Raw genomic sequence first — 13218 nt, 5'->3', positions numbered from 1 at the left:
TATAATTTGTTATATCTGTGTTTGGTTTGATTACTGTCTTGTATTTGAAATCCCATAATTAGAGCGGTAAACTGCCTCCAGAGCCAGTGCTACCCCACGTAATACAACACTAGTACAAGTTTCTTTGGCTTCAGTAGGTGGTTCATTACAAAGAAGGAAGGCTGGAGCCCGTGTAAATTAAACATCACCTCTTAGGAAATGAAGATCACAGAGAGAGAAGGGAAATACTGAGGATCACCTCTCCCTATTGAATGAGTTAGAGGTACAGATCCCTAGAAATGGGAAGCACATCGATTTGCTCAGTCCCCTCCCCCACTAGATGGCACTGAACTCTTTTTCTTTAAAAGAAAAAAAGAGAGGAAAAATATGGTGGAGGTCATTGTGATGTAAAAAAAAAACCTGAAGAAAAGCAAATCGCAATTGGTTGTCTATTAACTCTGCCCTTCCCCCCGTCTAATGCAACAGCCCACCTGCGCGTACCTTGGTACAGGCACTCGCTTTGCTTTTGTGTCTGCAGCTCTCTTGGAAGGCGGTGGGCGATGGTAGCTGAAGGATGCTAAGGAAAGCAGAAACAATTCTGGGAGGGAATGGAGAGGAGATTGGCCCTATGTAAGATAACATCCGTAGTGAGGTCTAGCAGGCAGCGCACAGCACTTCTCATAAGGAATTTGCTCTGAACAGACCTGCTGGGCTCTGCTTCTCTGTCCCATGCCTTCAGACATTTTTTCCTGTGCACCCACGTGCTTTAGCTTTCCCTCTGGATCACTGAAATCGTAACCTGCAGAAAGGAAAGCCTCAGCTTTCAATCCTTTACTAAAACTGCATTTTCACCCCCCGATTCATTTAAGACCAATGAATTACCTGCCTTTGCCAACATGCCCTTAATTCACTGTAGGGAGCAGTTTCCACAGAGCGTGCCCAAGTGTGCATGGAGGTTTTTTTTTTAAATGCCTTTCTCCCAGCTTACATTCATGTGAAGATCGACAGGGACTGTTTTTTTCCCCCCTGTGGCGAGGCGGGGGTGGGGTGGGAGGAAGAGAATTTAATAATGATCTGTTTGCTCTGAGAAGGGGCTGTCTATAATAATCCCAGGAAGAGACAGAGGAAATGTTCCTAATGCCTGCAGCAAAGAATATTCTGCCCCTCCTAAAAAGAAGGGGATAATGATGATGAGGGAGAGAAATGTTAAATTCTAAGAGTTAAAGGGGAACTTATCTGAATCCAACACTTTCTCCTACATTTATATATATAAGGTGACTTGCAGGAGGATATAGATTGCCATCTGATAAAGCTTCAAATGCAACCAAAAAAAAAAGATGCATAGAAACTGCCACTGAAATGCCTTTTCAGAGAAAAAGATAAAACCTGGAACTGCATGCCGATTTTTGGCTTTCAAACCCACATTTAAGAATGAGAAGAGGGAACAAGCCTGTCTTCTCCAGGTACAAAAGTCCCCCTGCCCCAAACTCTCTTACTGCCTTGGAGTGTGATGGAAAAACCTGGCATCTGGAACTACCTGGGTCCAACCAAATCTTGGCTCTTTGGACTGTAATCCTAATGTTAATTAGAAAAGAAATGTAGGTATGGATACATTATATGTTTTTCCTGTCCCCTAATGTATCTTTGGCCAATATAATGAGAAAAACAGCTCTAGTAGCTGAATCCTCCATTTTGCTCTTACCCTCAGTCTTCCAGTTCTCTCTAAACTGGAGGTTTAGATGGAAAACACTTCTGCATTCCAGTTCAGTCTAAATAGAGAATAAATGTAGCAGACTGTAATGCTTAAATCAAAAATCCAACAATCCTATCAGCCAAAGCCACATTTGGTTAAATTAGGCTTGTCCCTGTTCTCATCCTTCAGCTTGGCACCTAATGTTAAAAACTGACAAAGAAATCCAGGTGCACTCTCATCTCTGTGTGGGTGCAATACAAGAAACCTCGTCACCATCTTCTTATAGGAGAGAGTGGTTCCTATAAACAAACCTCTAAATTTTATCTCCAAACAGACAACAAGGATGGCTGCTCCAAGCCCACTACAAAATTTCATAGAATCACAGAATCACAGGTTGGAAGGGACCTCAGGGATCATCTAGTCCAACCTTTCTAGGAAGAGCAGAGTCTAAACAAGATGGCCCAGCACCCTGTCCAGACGACTCTTGAAGGTGTCCAACGTGTCCGAGTCAACCACTTCCCTGGGGAGATTATTCCAATGGTTGACTGTCCTCACTGTTATAAATTTCTCTCTTGTGTCCAACTGGAATCTCCCCAAGAGCAACTTGTGTCCATTCCCCCTTGTCGTCTCCATGTGACTCCTTATAAAAAGGGAATATCCATCTTCTTTGCAGCTGCCCCTTAAGTACCAGTACATGGTGACGAGATCCCCTCTGAGCCTCCTTTTCTCAAGGCTGAACAAACCCAGTTCTCCCAGCCTATCCTCATATGGCAGGCTTCCCGGTCCTTTGATCATCCTGGTGGCCCTCCTCTGGACCCCTTCCAGCCTGTCCACATCTTTTTTGTATAGAGGGGACCAGAACTGTACACAGTACTCCAGGTGTGGCCTGACAAGCGCTGAGTAGAGTGGGACAATGACTTCTTTATCTCTGCCCTTTTTGATGCCCTTTTTGATGCAACCCAGCATCCTGTTGGCCACCTTGGCCGCAGCAGCACACTGTTCGCTCATGTTGAACTTCCTGTCCACCAAGACCCCCAGGTCCCTTTCCACAGAGCTGCTCTCCAGCCAGGTGCATCCCAGTCTGTGCTGCACTCCTGGATTATGTTTTCCCAGGTGCATGACCTTATACTTGTCCTTGTTGAACTTCATACAGTTCTTCTTAGCCCACTCTTCCAGCCTATCCAGATCTTCCTGCAGAGCAGCTCTCCCTTCTGGAGTGACTATTTCCCTGATCAGTTTGGTGTCATCTGCAGACTTCATCAGGCTGCACTTGATCCTGTTATCCAGATCACTTATGAAGATGTTGAATAACATTGAGCCCAATATTGATCCCTGGGGAACCCCACTTGTGACAGGTTGCCAGTTTGAAAAAGAGTTATTGACCACGTGCTGAAATGTAGTGGCTTGAAAAATCCAGTTATAGAAGTGGATCCCCATGTGCTTAAATGTTTTTAAAAAGCCTTAGATCCTTAAATATTTTCCTTTATTATGAACAACAAAGGGAAGTTACTGCTAGAAAAAGTTTAAACCAGTGCCTTGTTTCAGTAAAACAGTTAACTTTATCTAGACCTTTCCAGATACAGTTAATATTCATAACATAACATTGAAATTTTGCAATAGAGATGTTTCAGTGGAGGCAGATGATCACAATATCTATGGTTTGGATGACTGACTTTCCTTTGTGAGTTTCGTAATCATGCAAGGGGTTTAACCAATACGTTTCAAACCAAAAATAGTTTTGCCAGGTAAAATGGAAGGAGACATCTTGACCTTTTGGATTATATTGTTTGGTTTGGGGGCAAAAACTGGTAGGATCCTGCTGTGTGTTTTTTTCTGATGCAGCTGTGTTCCACAAGAAAATCCAGAGATGTATTTCTGATACAGAGAGCTACGATGTCCCCCCATCTGCTCTCCCCACTGGAGCAAGTACAGTTTGTGTGGCTAGGGTTAAAAACTAGCAAAATCTCAGTACTCCCCTCTTGGGGCCAAGGGCTATCACCAACCCAGGGCTCCATAAATGCTGTGCTTATTTTCTATTCAGATGACACAGCTTGGGCTTCAGGGGCCAAAAGCTGGTAGGATCCGGTGTGGATGTAGGTTTTTGTGGCACTCGTCTGTGGAGAGGCACTGGGCTGTGGACTTTTTGGTGCAGTAGAAGCGACCGCATTGTTTGCTCTTCATGCTGTGGAGCCGCTGGTGTGTGGGAGCCAAATATTGGATGGGGCTAACTAGGTCCCTCTGCCAGCTCCAGGATGCTGTGGTACTCATAGATCAGGATGTGCCAGGATCCAGAGCTTTTTGATAGAAGGGAAATGGCCATGCTTATTTTCTTTTTAAACAGTACAGTTCAGAGTCTGGAGGCCTCAGTTGTCTGGATCACACAGAAGGTCTTGAATCCAGGGTTTTTTTCAGGCTCACGCTCTGTGTTACATAGTAGGTTGGATTTTTTTGGTGCAGTAAGAAACAGCTCGGCTTGTCTTGGATTTGGTTGACACAATGTAAGGGCTTGTGACCAAGAATGAGCAGGATCCAGTTAAATCCAGGTTTTACATTTTCCCCTCTTAAGAAAGTAAGGCTTCGACATTTCCTGCCTGGGAAGTGGTGCAGTTTATCTTTAAGGAGGCTAGAGAAATAAGAAATGAGTCTCACGTTGCATGGGTGACATCACTGGCTTTTGGCTCAGCGCTCTGTATTCTCTGTCTGTAGGCTTTAGCCAAGGCTGCAGGGCTCGGTGTTTGAACAAGGAAAGATTCCCAGGTGTACGGAAGATTGGATTCTCTCTTATTTGGGTTAAAAACGGTGAAATGAGATTTCTAAAGCTTGGGGACTCCAGCTCGCCTTCTGTTGCACTTGATCTCTACAAGATGGGTGAGTTATTCCCATTAGAGAGAAAGGGAGTGGAAATTTAAGGAGAAAAAAAAAATGTCTGAATATATAACTGCTGATGCTGGGGATACGATTCGTATGAAGCTGCTGAGCTAAAAATCTCAGCTCCGACGTGGAGATCGGGCCATATGGCAGAGAAATGGTGCAGACTGAAAGCTGTTGACAACAGTTAGGGGCTGCTTTTCTCTCCCGGTGTAAGGTGTGTAGTCCCCCCCCGACCCACCCCCTCCCCCCCCCCCCGGTTTGTTTTGGTGTGATTTCCCCCGACCTCCCTCCCCTCCCTGTTCCTCGGCATCCTTTCAGCCAGCCGTAGCCCTGCCTGCCTGCCTTCATCTTGCAGATGGCTAACGTGCCGCCGTGTTAGGATAACTGTGCACAACACCACATCCCAACGCCGGGGACGAAGGAAGATTTTCTGATAGCGGCGGAAGGGGGGAGGTGGTGGAAAAACGATGCTGGGGCCGAGGACTGCTTCCAGTGCTGCCTAGCGGGAGGTGCGCGGTCGGCGGTGGGTCCTGCTGGGGCTCTCGCCGGCCCGGGAGCGGGGAATCTGCCTCGCCGCCCTCGCCGGCAGAGCCCGAGCACTGCTGGGGCGCTCCGGGGAAGGGATCGCGGCGTTACGCTGCCTGGATGACAGCGCAGGCGACGAAAGCGGGCGAGTGAATGGCAAGGCTGGCAGAGAGAAGCCGAGGTGTTTCTGGAGCCAAGATGTCAGTGACTGTCAGCGAAGTCTGCTAAGGGAGAGACCTGTGCATGCCTGCATTTCCAGTTCCAGCCGGGGAGGTTATATTTTAGCCACGACTGAAAACAGCAGCGGCAGCAACAACAACAGATTGCTCCCCCCTCTCGCTCCCTCCCCTTCGACCCTGCTTTAAACCCGAGCAAGCCACTGACCATCCAGATGATGATGCTCTTGCTGAGCCAGTGACAAAGAAAAGGCAAGTCACCCACTCCTGAAACCAGGATAACCCGCTGCTTGCAGGCAGGAGATCTCTAGCTGCCGAACTTTTCTGTCCTGTGATGATGCTGTAGCGAGCCTGAAAGCCATCTCTTCTGGATTTCCGAGCTGGCCGGATTGAAAGAGATTAATGGACTGATCAAAGAGCCATAGCTTTCAGGTCTCTTCAGGGGGGATATATCCCTTCAGCCCCTGTTGCTTGGGCGCTTGTGGTGAGGGGAGCAGGACATCTTTGTATAGGTGGGTTGCTGGCTTGCTCCCGTTTGAGGTGGAAGGCTGTGTTTCTCCTCGCCAGGTCTCCTCCTCAGAGGAGAAGAGGCAGATGAGACTCCAGGACTGCCTCCAGGGCAGAACTTTGTAGCGCTCTCAGCATCCCTCTGCAGCGTGGATGTGAGCCACAGGAGCTGGGGATGTTTGAGGCAGTCTCTGCCAAGTGACACCTAGCAGCTGCTCGGGAGGTTTTTGCGTGGTCTCACGCTCAAGGGCTTTGCCTGTTGTGAAGATGTCCATGGTGTTTCTGTGAAGCTGAGGTATGGCTGCTGGAAGGTTACTGCTGTATGCTGGCCTCTCTTTAGCTCTGTGTGCCCTGGGCATGCTGGCTGTGGCAATCTGCTCTGACCATTGGTATGAAACTGATGCCAGGAAGCACAGAGAGAGGTGCAAGAGCATCACCACTAAAAGAAATGATCCTGGCTTCATTTATAACTCCAACAACAACCTGCCTCTCAGGGCCAGCAGGTCTAGGTTGGACCGCTGGGAAGGGAAACTCCTCTTGGCAAGAAACAGGAGGCAGATCTTTGCTATGAGTGCCGTCGACGAGTGCAACAGACAGTACAACTCAACCAACATGGGGCTCTGGAGGAAATGCCACCGACAAGGATTCGACCAAGAGCTGGAGGAGCTGATTGCCAAAGGTAAGGGCTGTTTTTTATCAAATGAACATGCCAGGCCCTCCTGAGCTGAGCAGAGGCTGAGCAGAGCCATTTGGGCTCACAGAAGGGAGCTGGTGTCTCCAGCCAAGTACCTCTCCTGGCGATGGGTGAACAGGCCTGGCTGGGCATCGCTTCCTGAAGCACTGCCAAGGCAGTTTCCCACGGCGTCTCTGCTGTTGAGGCGTGGGGTTTGGGAGCAAGAAGGCAGTGGGGGTGAGAGCAGACACACCCCAAAATGTCTCTGTCATGTCTCTGTCTCTCTAAGCTTAATATAGCCTGCCCATCACCATGGTATCAGATTATTTTCCACATCCAAATAAAAAGTATTAATAAAGCAGACATTGGATTTTTTTTTAATTTTGTTTGACCCTGGTGACTCAGGCAAAGCACATATTATGTTATTGGAGGCTACATATGTCTGTATTTCATCATTCCCTTACCGAATGCCCCATCAGTCCTGAAATACACCATTTGCAGTGCTCACATGTAGGATTTTTCTATCCTCAAATGGAGAGTAAACAAAGAGAAATGCTAAAGAGCAGGAGGAAACCCAGTTTTCTGTTTACACTGAGCTATATTTTGGAATATTTTCAATGTCTACAAAACATTAAATGAATTTATTAGGAGTGTTAGAGAGGAATAGTTTTCTCTCGGGGTGGAGATGCATCTGTTTGCCTGTAGCATTTTTGTGCTATGTTTGTTACTGTTTTTTGGTCCTCCTCCTTCTTTTTTCCCTACAAGGTACAAGTTCAAGGTGATGGGCAGTTTGCCTGAAATGATTCTTTGAGCTGAAGTATAGGAAAGGGAGGTATGCGTAAAACCCAGCCTAAACATCCTGCTTACAAAAGATGTATGATTTTGCAGGATGATGAGGATTTCAGTAAAGGATGACAACATCTTTGCTACCCACAGCATGGTTACTCCATACAACAAAATAACATTTCCCTCCCATGGTTATTCTGTTTCATTCAGATGATTTCCCAGTGGTTTATTTCCATTGCAGTGAAACCATTGCTTCTTACACCATGCAATCTTTAAAAATACTTGTTTTCTAAGTGTGTTCACTGTCCCAAACTCCCCTGATAACCTGCATTAATTCCCTCTTCAGACATTGTATGCAGAATTATTGCTTAAATCTAATTATTCAGGAGGGACACACTCTTACATGCGTTTGCCAATGCATACATTTTGTTCCATATGTTTTAAAAGTGAGCAGCAGAGGTGAGTGGCATGGTATAGACTTGCACTGAAAGAGTACAAACAGGAGGTGTAGCAGAGAACCTCGATCACTAGTTGGGATTCCATCTGTGTTGCTGGTGACCCTCAATGTCTAGTTTCTATTTAACGACCCTTATGAAATGAATTGGTGGCTTCAGTCCCATTTGTAATGGACAAGTGAACAAGTCCGAAGCCTGTCAGCACCCTGGCACCCTGCTGCCAGTTTCAGTGCCGAGGGAGGGATTCCTTTTCTCTGTCAAGGTGAGGGTGCAGAGGTGCTGGGCTGGCTGCGGAGGGCTGGATTGCTCTGCCACGTGTGCTCGCTGTGCTCGGGGCATAAACAAGGAAATTCAACCTTGACAGCGGGCAAACAAGTCACCAGAGCTCACCTTTGGCAAATGGAGTTTCAGTTATTAGAGAGGATTTTCATCTTGAAATAAGTGAGTTTCATTCATCTTTCACCACCTGCCTTGTCATCAGGAACATCCGTCTCTCCTGCCAGAAACTGCTGAAATTGCTGGCACTGGGTTATGTGTAAGGGCAGCTCCACTAAGTGTTAGCCACGAAGAATATGCGGGAACTCAAGCTGAGGTGGTTAAATGCTGGAGAAGATAGTCTCCGAAAGATCCTGCTGTAATTTGTGTGTGTTCGTGTGTGTGTGTAAGTGTGTGAATGAGCATGTGTGTTTGTGCGTGTAGGGAACTAACTCTAAATAGACCGTGTTCAGCCCATAGCAAGGGATTCCCAGGCTCAGGTATGGCGTGCATTCCTGCACACATCTTCCAGGGCATATGTGTGTGCAGCTGGCCAGATAGCCACTTCCTTGAGCCAGTGCCCCCATGTCGGAAGACCAAATCGTGCACATAAAGGAGGTGTGTGCAAGAATCTGTGTGTGTGACTCCTTGCCTTCTTTAAAGGCTTTTGGTACACATTTAACAAACTTCATTGTACACTGAGAGGAATGTTAAAGGAGGGACACTCGTAACACTGAATACCAACATTATAGTTCATTTTTGGAGTGAGGATCTACCTATACTGTAACCCTCAGCCGTGGTAAAGAGTCATACATGTTAGCACTGATGCTATAGAGGTGTGTTGCTTTGGCACATCCAGATTAAAACACAGAAAAGCAAGTATAATGGCAATTTGATAAAGTGTTTGACTTGCTCAGAAATAAAACTGGGGATATTATAGGATTGCTTGTCGACTTTATGTTTTGTTAGATCAAAAAGAACTAATGGATTTTACTCTCCCCCTTCCAAAAAGTAGTGTAAAATACTTCTCTGTTAAAAATCCTTGTATGCTGGAATCACTGAATTAGAAGGATCCAGTTTTACATTGGTAATCAGCTAGTGTCCCTGTTCCCACCTAAGGCCGGCTGCTAGACTGTTTCTTTATGATCCTCAGCTATATGACGAAAGTGGAATAAGTACATTTACTGTTGCTGTCCGATGTTGAGAACAGCTATGTGTTCAAAGTAAGGCAGGTAGTCTAGGTCCATCCCAACAGCACCTCCTTGCTTTTCTAGTTTTATTTCCATGGCACACGCTAGAGTTTGAGGTTTCAGGGGTGGGTGCCTGGGCAGAGCATGCCCTGTGCAGGTGTGCATAGCTGCAGATGTTCTCTACCTGTAGTAATCAAATACCCTAACTGGCGTACCTATTCCTGCACAGATGAAATATATCTCTGTGTGAGCTCCAGGGCAAATACCACATAAAAGAGAATGTTATTGGTACATAGGCCTTTTACTCTCCTTCCTCTGACAGCTGTTAATTTAATATAGCACACCTCTTCCGGAACTGGATAAACTAATGCAGGTTCTGGCCCCAAATATTGTGTGTAATGCTATATGTAATTGAATGTAAATGCTGTTAAGGGTTGGTGGTGGTTTTTTTTTTTTTTTAAGGCTGGACAGGATCTAAGTGATCCATTTATTTTGAGACAGCCTACATTTTTCCCTAGGCAAAACTTCCAGTATTGAGAATGGTAGGTGTGTCTGTCAAAGTATAACAAAAAATGGTCATTGAGAGCCTAACTAGCTTTGCAAATACCCTGCAGTTATTCTGCTTAGGAACTCTGCTGAAATTAATACAAGTTGTAGACAATGGCTTGTGGCAGGATCAGGCCCTATCGTACTCGGCAGTATTCTGATGCCAGTGGTTTTAAAAACCAGTTCTGTTTCTGAATAGGCCAGGTCACAGTTACTTCCATAGTTCTATTCTGTATTTATTAGTTTTTACTTTCTAGTAAATAAATCCAAACCGTTATGTTGGATTTTGCTAGAAAAATTTGAGATCTGTTAGTTCAGATTTCTTATGGGCAGATATAATAGTTACTAATGCATATATAAAATAACTGGTCCTATTTATATTTCTCCTATCCCTTTTTTAGTATTTTCATAGAACGCAGGTGCACATTTCAAAATAATACAATTAGATAAATAGGCAATGAATTAAAACAGATTGTCACAAGTGAGCATACTCAGGGAGGCACAGGCAGGCATGAGACCAAAGGCCTGAAGAATATTCTAAAGCTGCTTCAGAATTAGGCAGTTAATTTGTTCTCTTAGTTAACATGAATGAAAAAAAATACCAACCAGAAACAACAGAACTTACAGTCAATAAAGAAATTATTGAAGTTGAACATGCAAACCCAGGGTCTAGTCCTGCTAACTTCTACTCACCTGAATAATCTTTATTTCTGTGAATGGGCTACTTGGACTGAGGGAAAGCGCTATCTTACGGAAGGACCAGTCAAAAAGAAAGAGCTTACAAAGCTGGTCCTCTGATTCTGCTTTTGCATCTGATCAAGGCTTTTAGCATCTCAGGACCGGAGTTCCACTCCAGATCCCTAAAGCCTTGCAAAGTCAGGAAGCACTGGCTCTGGGTTTGTTCAGCACAATACTCTAACCCTCTTCCAATTCTCAGGTGTCTGTCCAGTCTCCTCTGTGAATTTAATAGCCCTGCTGCTTAATGCCCCATTACACATAGTGTTCCCTATATCCTATTAGATCCACTGTTTGCCTTTTTACCACTGAGTTTCTAGCAAAGGTGACATTCCCTCACCCTACCAAAAAATCCCAGTGAACCAACTACCTCCGCCACTAAGCAAGCAGAGAGATGAAATGCAGGTAAGTGTCCATTCATGGTTGGGAGAAGGCAGAGTTTATGTCTTGCTTTGGCAACCAGCAGCTCACAGCTCCTTGTATATGACTTGTAGTCACATGGAAAAATACCTGGAAGCCACAGATTCTGTCTGCATCCTATGACAACGTTGCTCACATGCTTTCCTGCACTAGTTGAGAGGAAAACACGAAAGGAAAAAAAAGGAATTGCATCATTTAATTATAAAGGTACAATAAAGTAGATGAAGAAGACGCACAATAACCAGAGTCTCTTCCATTTAGACAATTACTACTGAGAGGAACTTTCATCTTGCTTTTGGGAGGCTGCCAGTGAAACCTGTCTGGATGGGGCTCTGCTGCCTGCCATTGGAATCCAATTCCATTTAAAAAAAAATTTACAGTGACCTTATTATTTCAATCCCCCTTTACCTTCCTTCTTTCCCCAAGATCCATGGAAGTCATAGTAAATCCTATTTTTAAAACGTTTTATTGTGAGTATACTTAGCCCATGCCACTGCTGAAACAAAAAACCCCAAGTGATTCCTGTGCAGCCTACCTCCACCACAAATAATATGCAAGATTTCTGGGATGAAAGCATTCTCTGTTTTGGGTTGTCAGATGCATGGCACAACTGAGGAAGAAAGGCTTAACAGGACTACTCTAGCCGTCACTAGGGATTATTTATACACAATTGGAAAAGCCTGAAAAGAGGCTACTTGCAGCTATCATCTCTAGGAATAAAAAGATTTATTTTCATAAAACTACTTGCAGTAACTTGCAATGCTGTAGATTTGACTTTTAAAATGCAATGATTTTACCAGGTAAATTAGGACAGCCATTTTTTTGTCATGTATCCCATATACATTAAAGAATCCAAATGCTTTGTTTAAAATGTGTGCTTGAAATCACAACCGTTTTCCAAATGGTCTCGTTATAAAAGGGACTGTAGTGAAATCTTGATTCTGATCCTAGTGAAGTCAATAGCAAATGTTTTATTGAACGTGGTGATGCAGCAAGTTCAGGCCTTTAGTGTTTCCTTTGAGGTTAAAATTGTCCCTGGATAGAGAGGCCAGCACAAGGTGTGTGCTCCCTTCTGTCACAGCAGAGTTGTGCTGGAGAGATCCAGTGAAATTTAAGCAGTAGACAGCCTATGAGTTGAATTTTAGGCTAACCAGGTATTTAGCCTTCACCATTTTCAGTAGCGTAATTATTCTTAGTCTATTGATGTAGTTTGGAAGTTAAACAACTGCATGTTTCTAAGATACGGCAAAGACATCCTCTTGTTCAGAGATTTTCTAAAATCATTTAATGGATGAAATCACTGGTGTTTCATGCATGTGAGTTCCAGGAGGATTTGTCTCATCATATTTTAAATAAGCAATTTTAATATTTTAATTGCATCAAACTTAAATAGCAATTCATTAAAAGTATCTTTACCACAAGTAATGAGAACCTGACATGTTCCTCTGACACATCTGAGATAATTAGTTAGATAATATATATCTGCTAAAAATACTAAGAACATATATGTAATTTAACAGAGCTGCAACTGTTTTTAATCATGCTGTTTTAAAGGGCAAATTTCAATCAAGCTGTTGGCTTTCAGGCAAAATTGCCGGTGAAGACAAATGGAAATTTTGCCTGAGTAAAAATGATGGGATCATGCCCTTCTCAAGAGAAACTGATATTTGCAGAGCTGCCTGCAGGACCGCGTGCTTAATTCCTGTTCATTTAATTCAGCATCCAAATTCTTTTGAGAAATCTCAGCATTTTTATCCTTTCTGCCTATTGCTTAAAAACGTTTTTTTAAAATGTGGAGGAAAGATTTAATGTGAGTGCAGATGTGTTCTGTTTACTGTAAAAATAAAAATACAGAAGATTATTTTACTTAAATAGAGATGAAACAATCAACAATTTTGTCATCTCCAGCAATAAAAATCCATATTAATATTGCTTTTTCTCATTGAAAAAGTATTTCTGTGCACTCAGAATAACTTCAAGAGTGGAATGAGTTCATTAACTATTACAAAGCCAGTAAATGAGGAAGAAGACTTTATGTTTTGTAGGTTCTGCAAAAATAATGACAATAATTTATAGTGTAAGTTACTTAATGGCTCATTGCTAATGAAGTGTTGCTGGAACCCTTGAGTACATATTCACCTCTTTAAGAGCAAGAGAAAGAAATGACATGGTGTTTCTTAGTTTTTAGGGAATAAATAAATAAAGAATGTGGATTCCAGAATCCAAGTGCCCTTACCAGACCATTCAGAATAGAATCCACTTAAAAGAAAAGAATGTAAACTAACATATTTTCTCTGCAGGAGAGAAATCAGACTATAAAATGGAAATTTCCCCATTTTCTTTCTCATAAAGCCTAATTCTTCCACAACTAAATATTCAGAACTTCCCAGCTGAGCCTGCTGAAATC

The 13218-nt window shown here is 43.8% G+C and overlaps 1 protein-coding gene across 3 annotated transcripts in view; it reads left to right on the top strand.

Annotated features, from left to right (window-relative positions):
• Positions 1-4313: 4313 nt before the first annotated feature.
• Positions 4314-13218, top strand: part of TMEM178B (transmembrane protein 178B) — a 250212-nt gene continuing 241307 nt past the window's right edge. The window contains exon 1 of one of the 3 annotated variants that reach the window (XM_075117056.1): positions 4314-6430. In XM_075117056.1, coding sequence (XP_074973157.1) covers positions 6049-6430 — 382 coding nt within the window. In that variant the 5' untranslated portion in view covers positions 4314-6048. The remainder of the gene's footprint in view (positions 6431-13218) is intronic. The other 2 variants (XM_075117046.1, XM_075117064.1) reach the window with 2 other exon arrangements.

The sequence above is a fragment of the Phalacrocorax aristotelis genome, chromosome 1 (assembly GCF_949628215.1).
Source record: "Phalacrocorax aristotelis chromosome 1, bGulAri2.1, whole genome shotgun sequence".
NCBI classification, from domain to species: Eukaryota; Metazoa; Chordata; class Aves; order Suliformes; family Phalacrocoracidae; genus Phalacrocorax; species Phalacrocorax aristotelis.
Note: the sequence above shows the minus strand (reverse complement) of the source record. Positions and strands in the feature narration are given on the sequence as shown.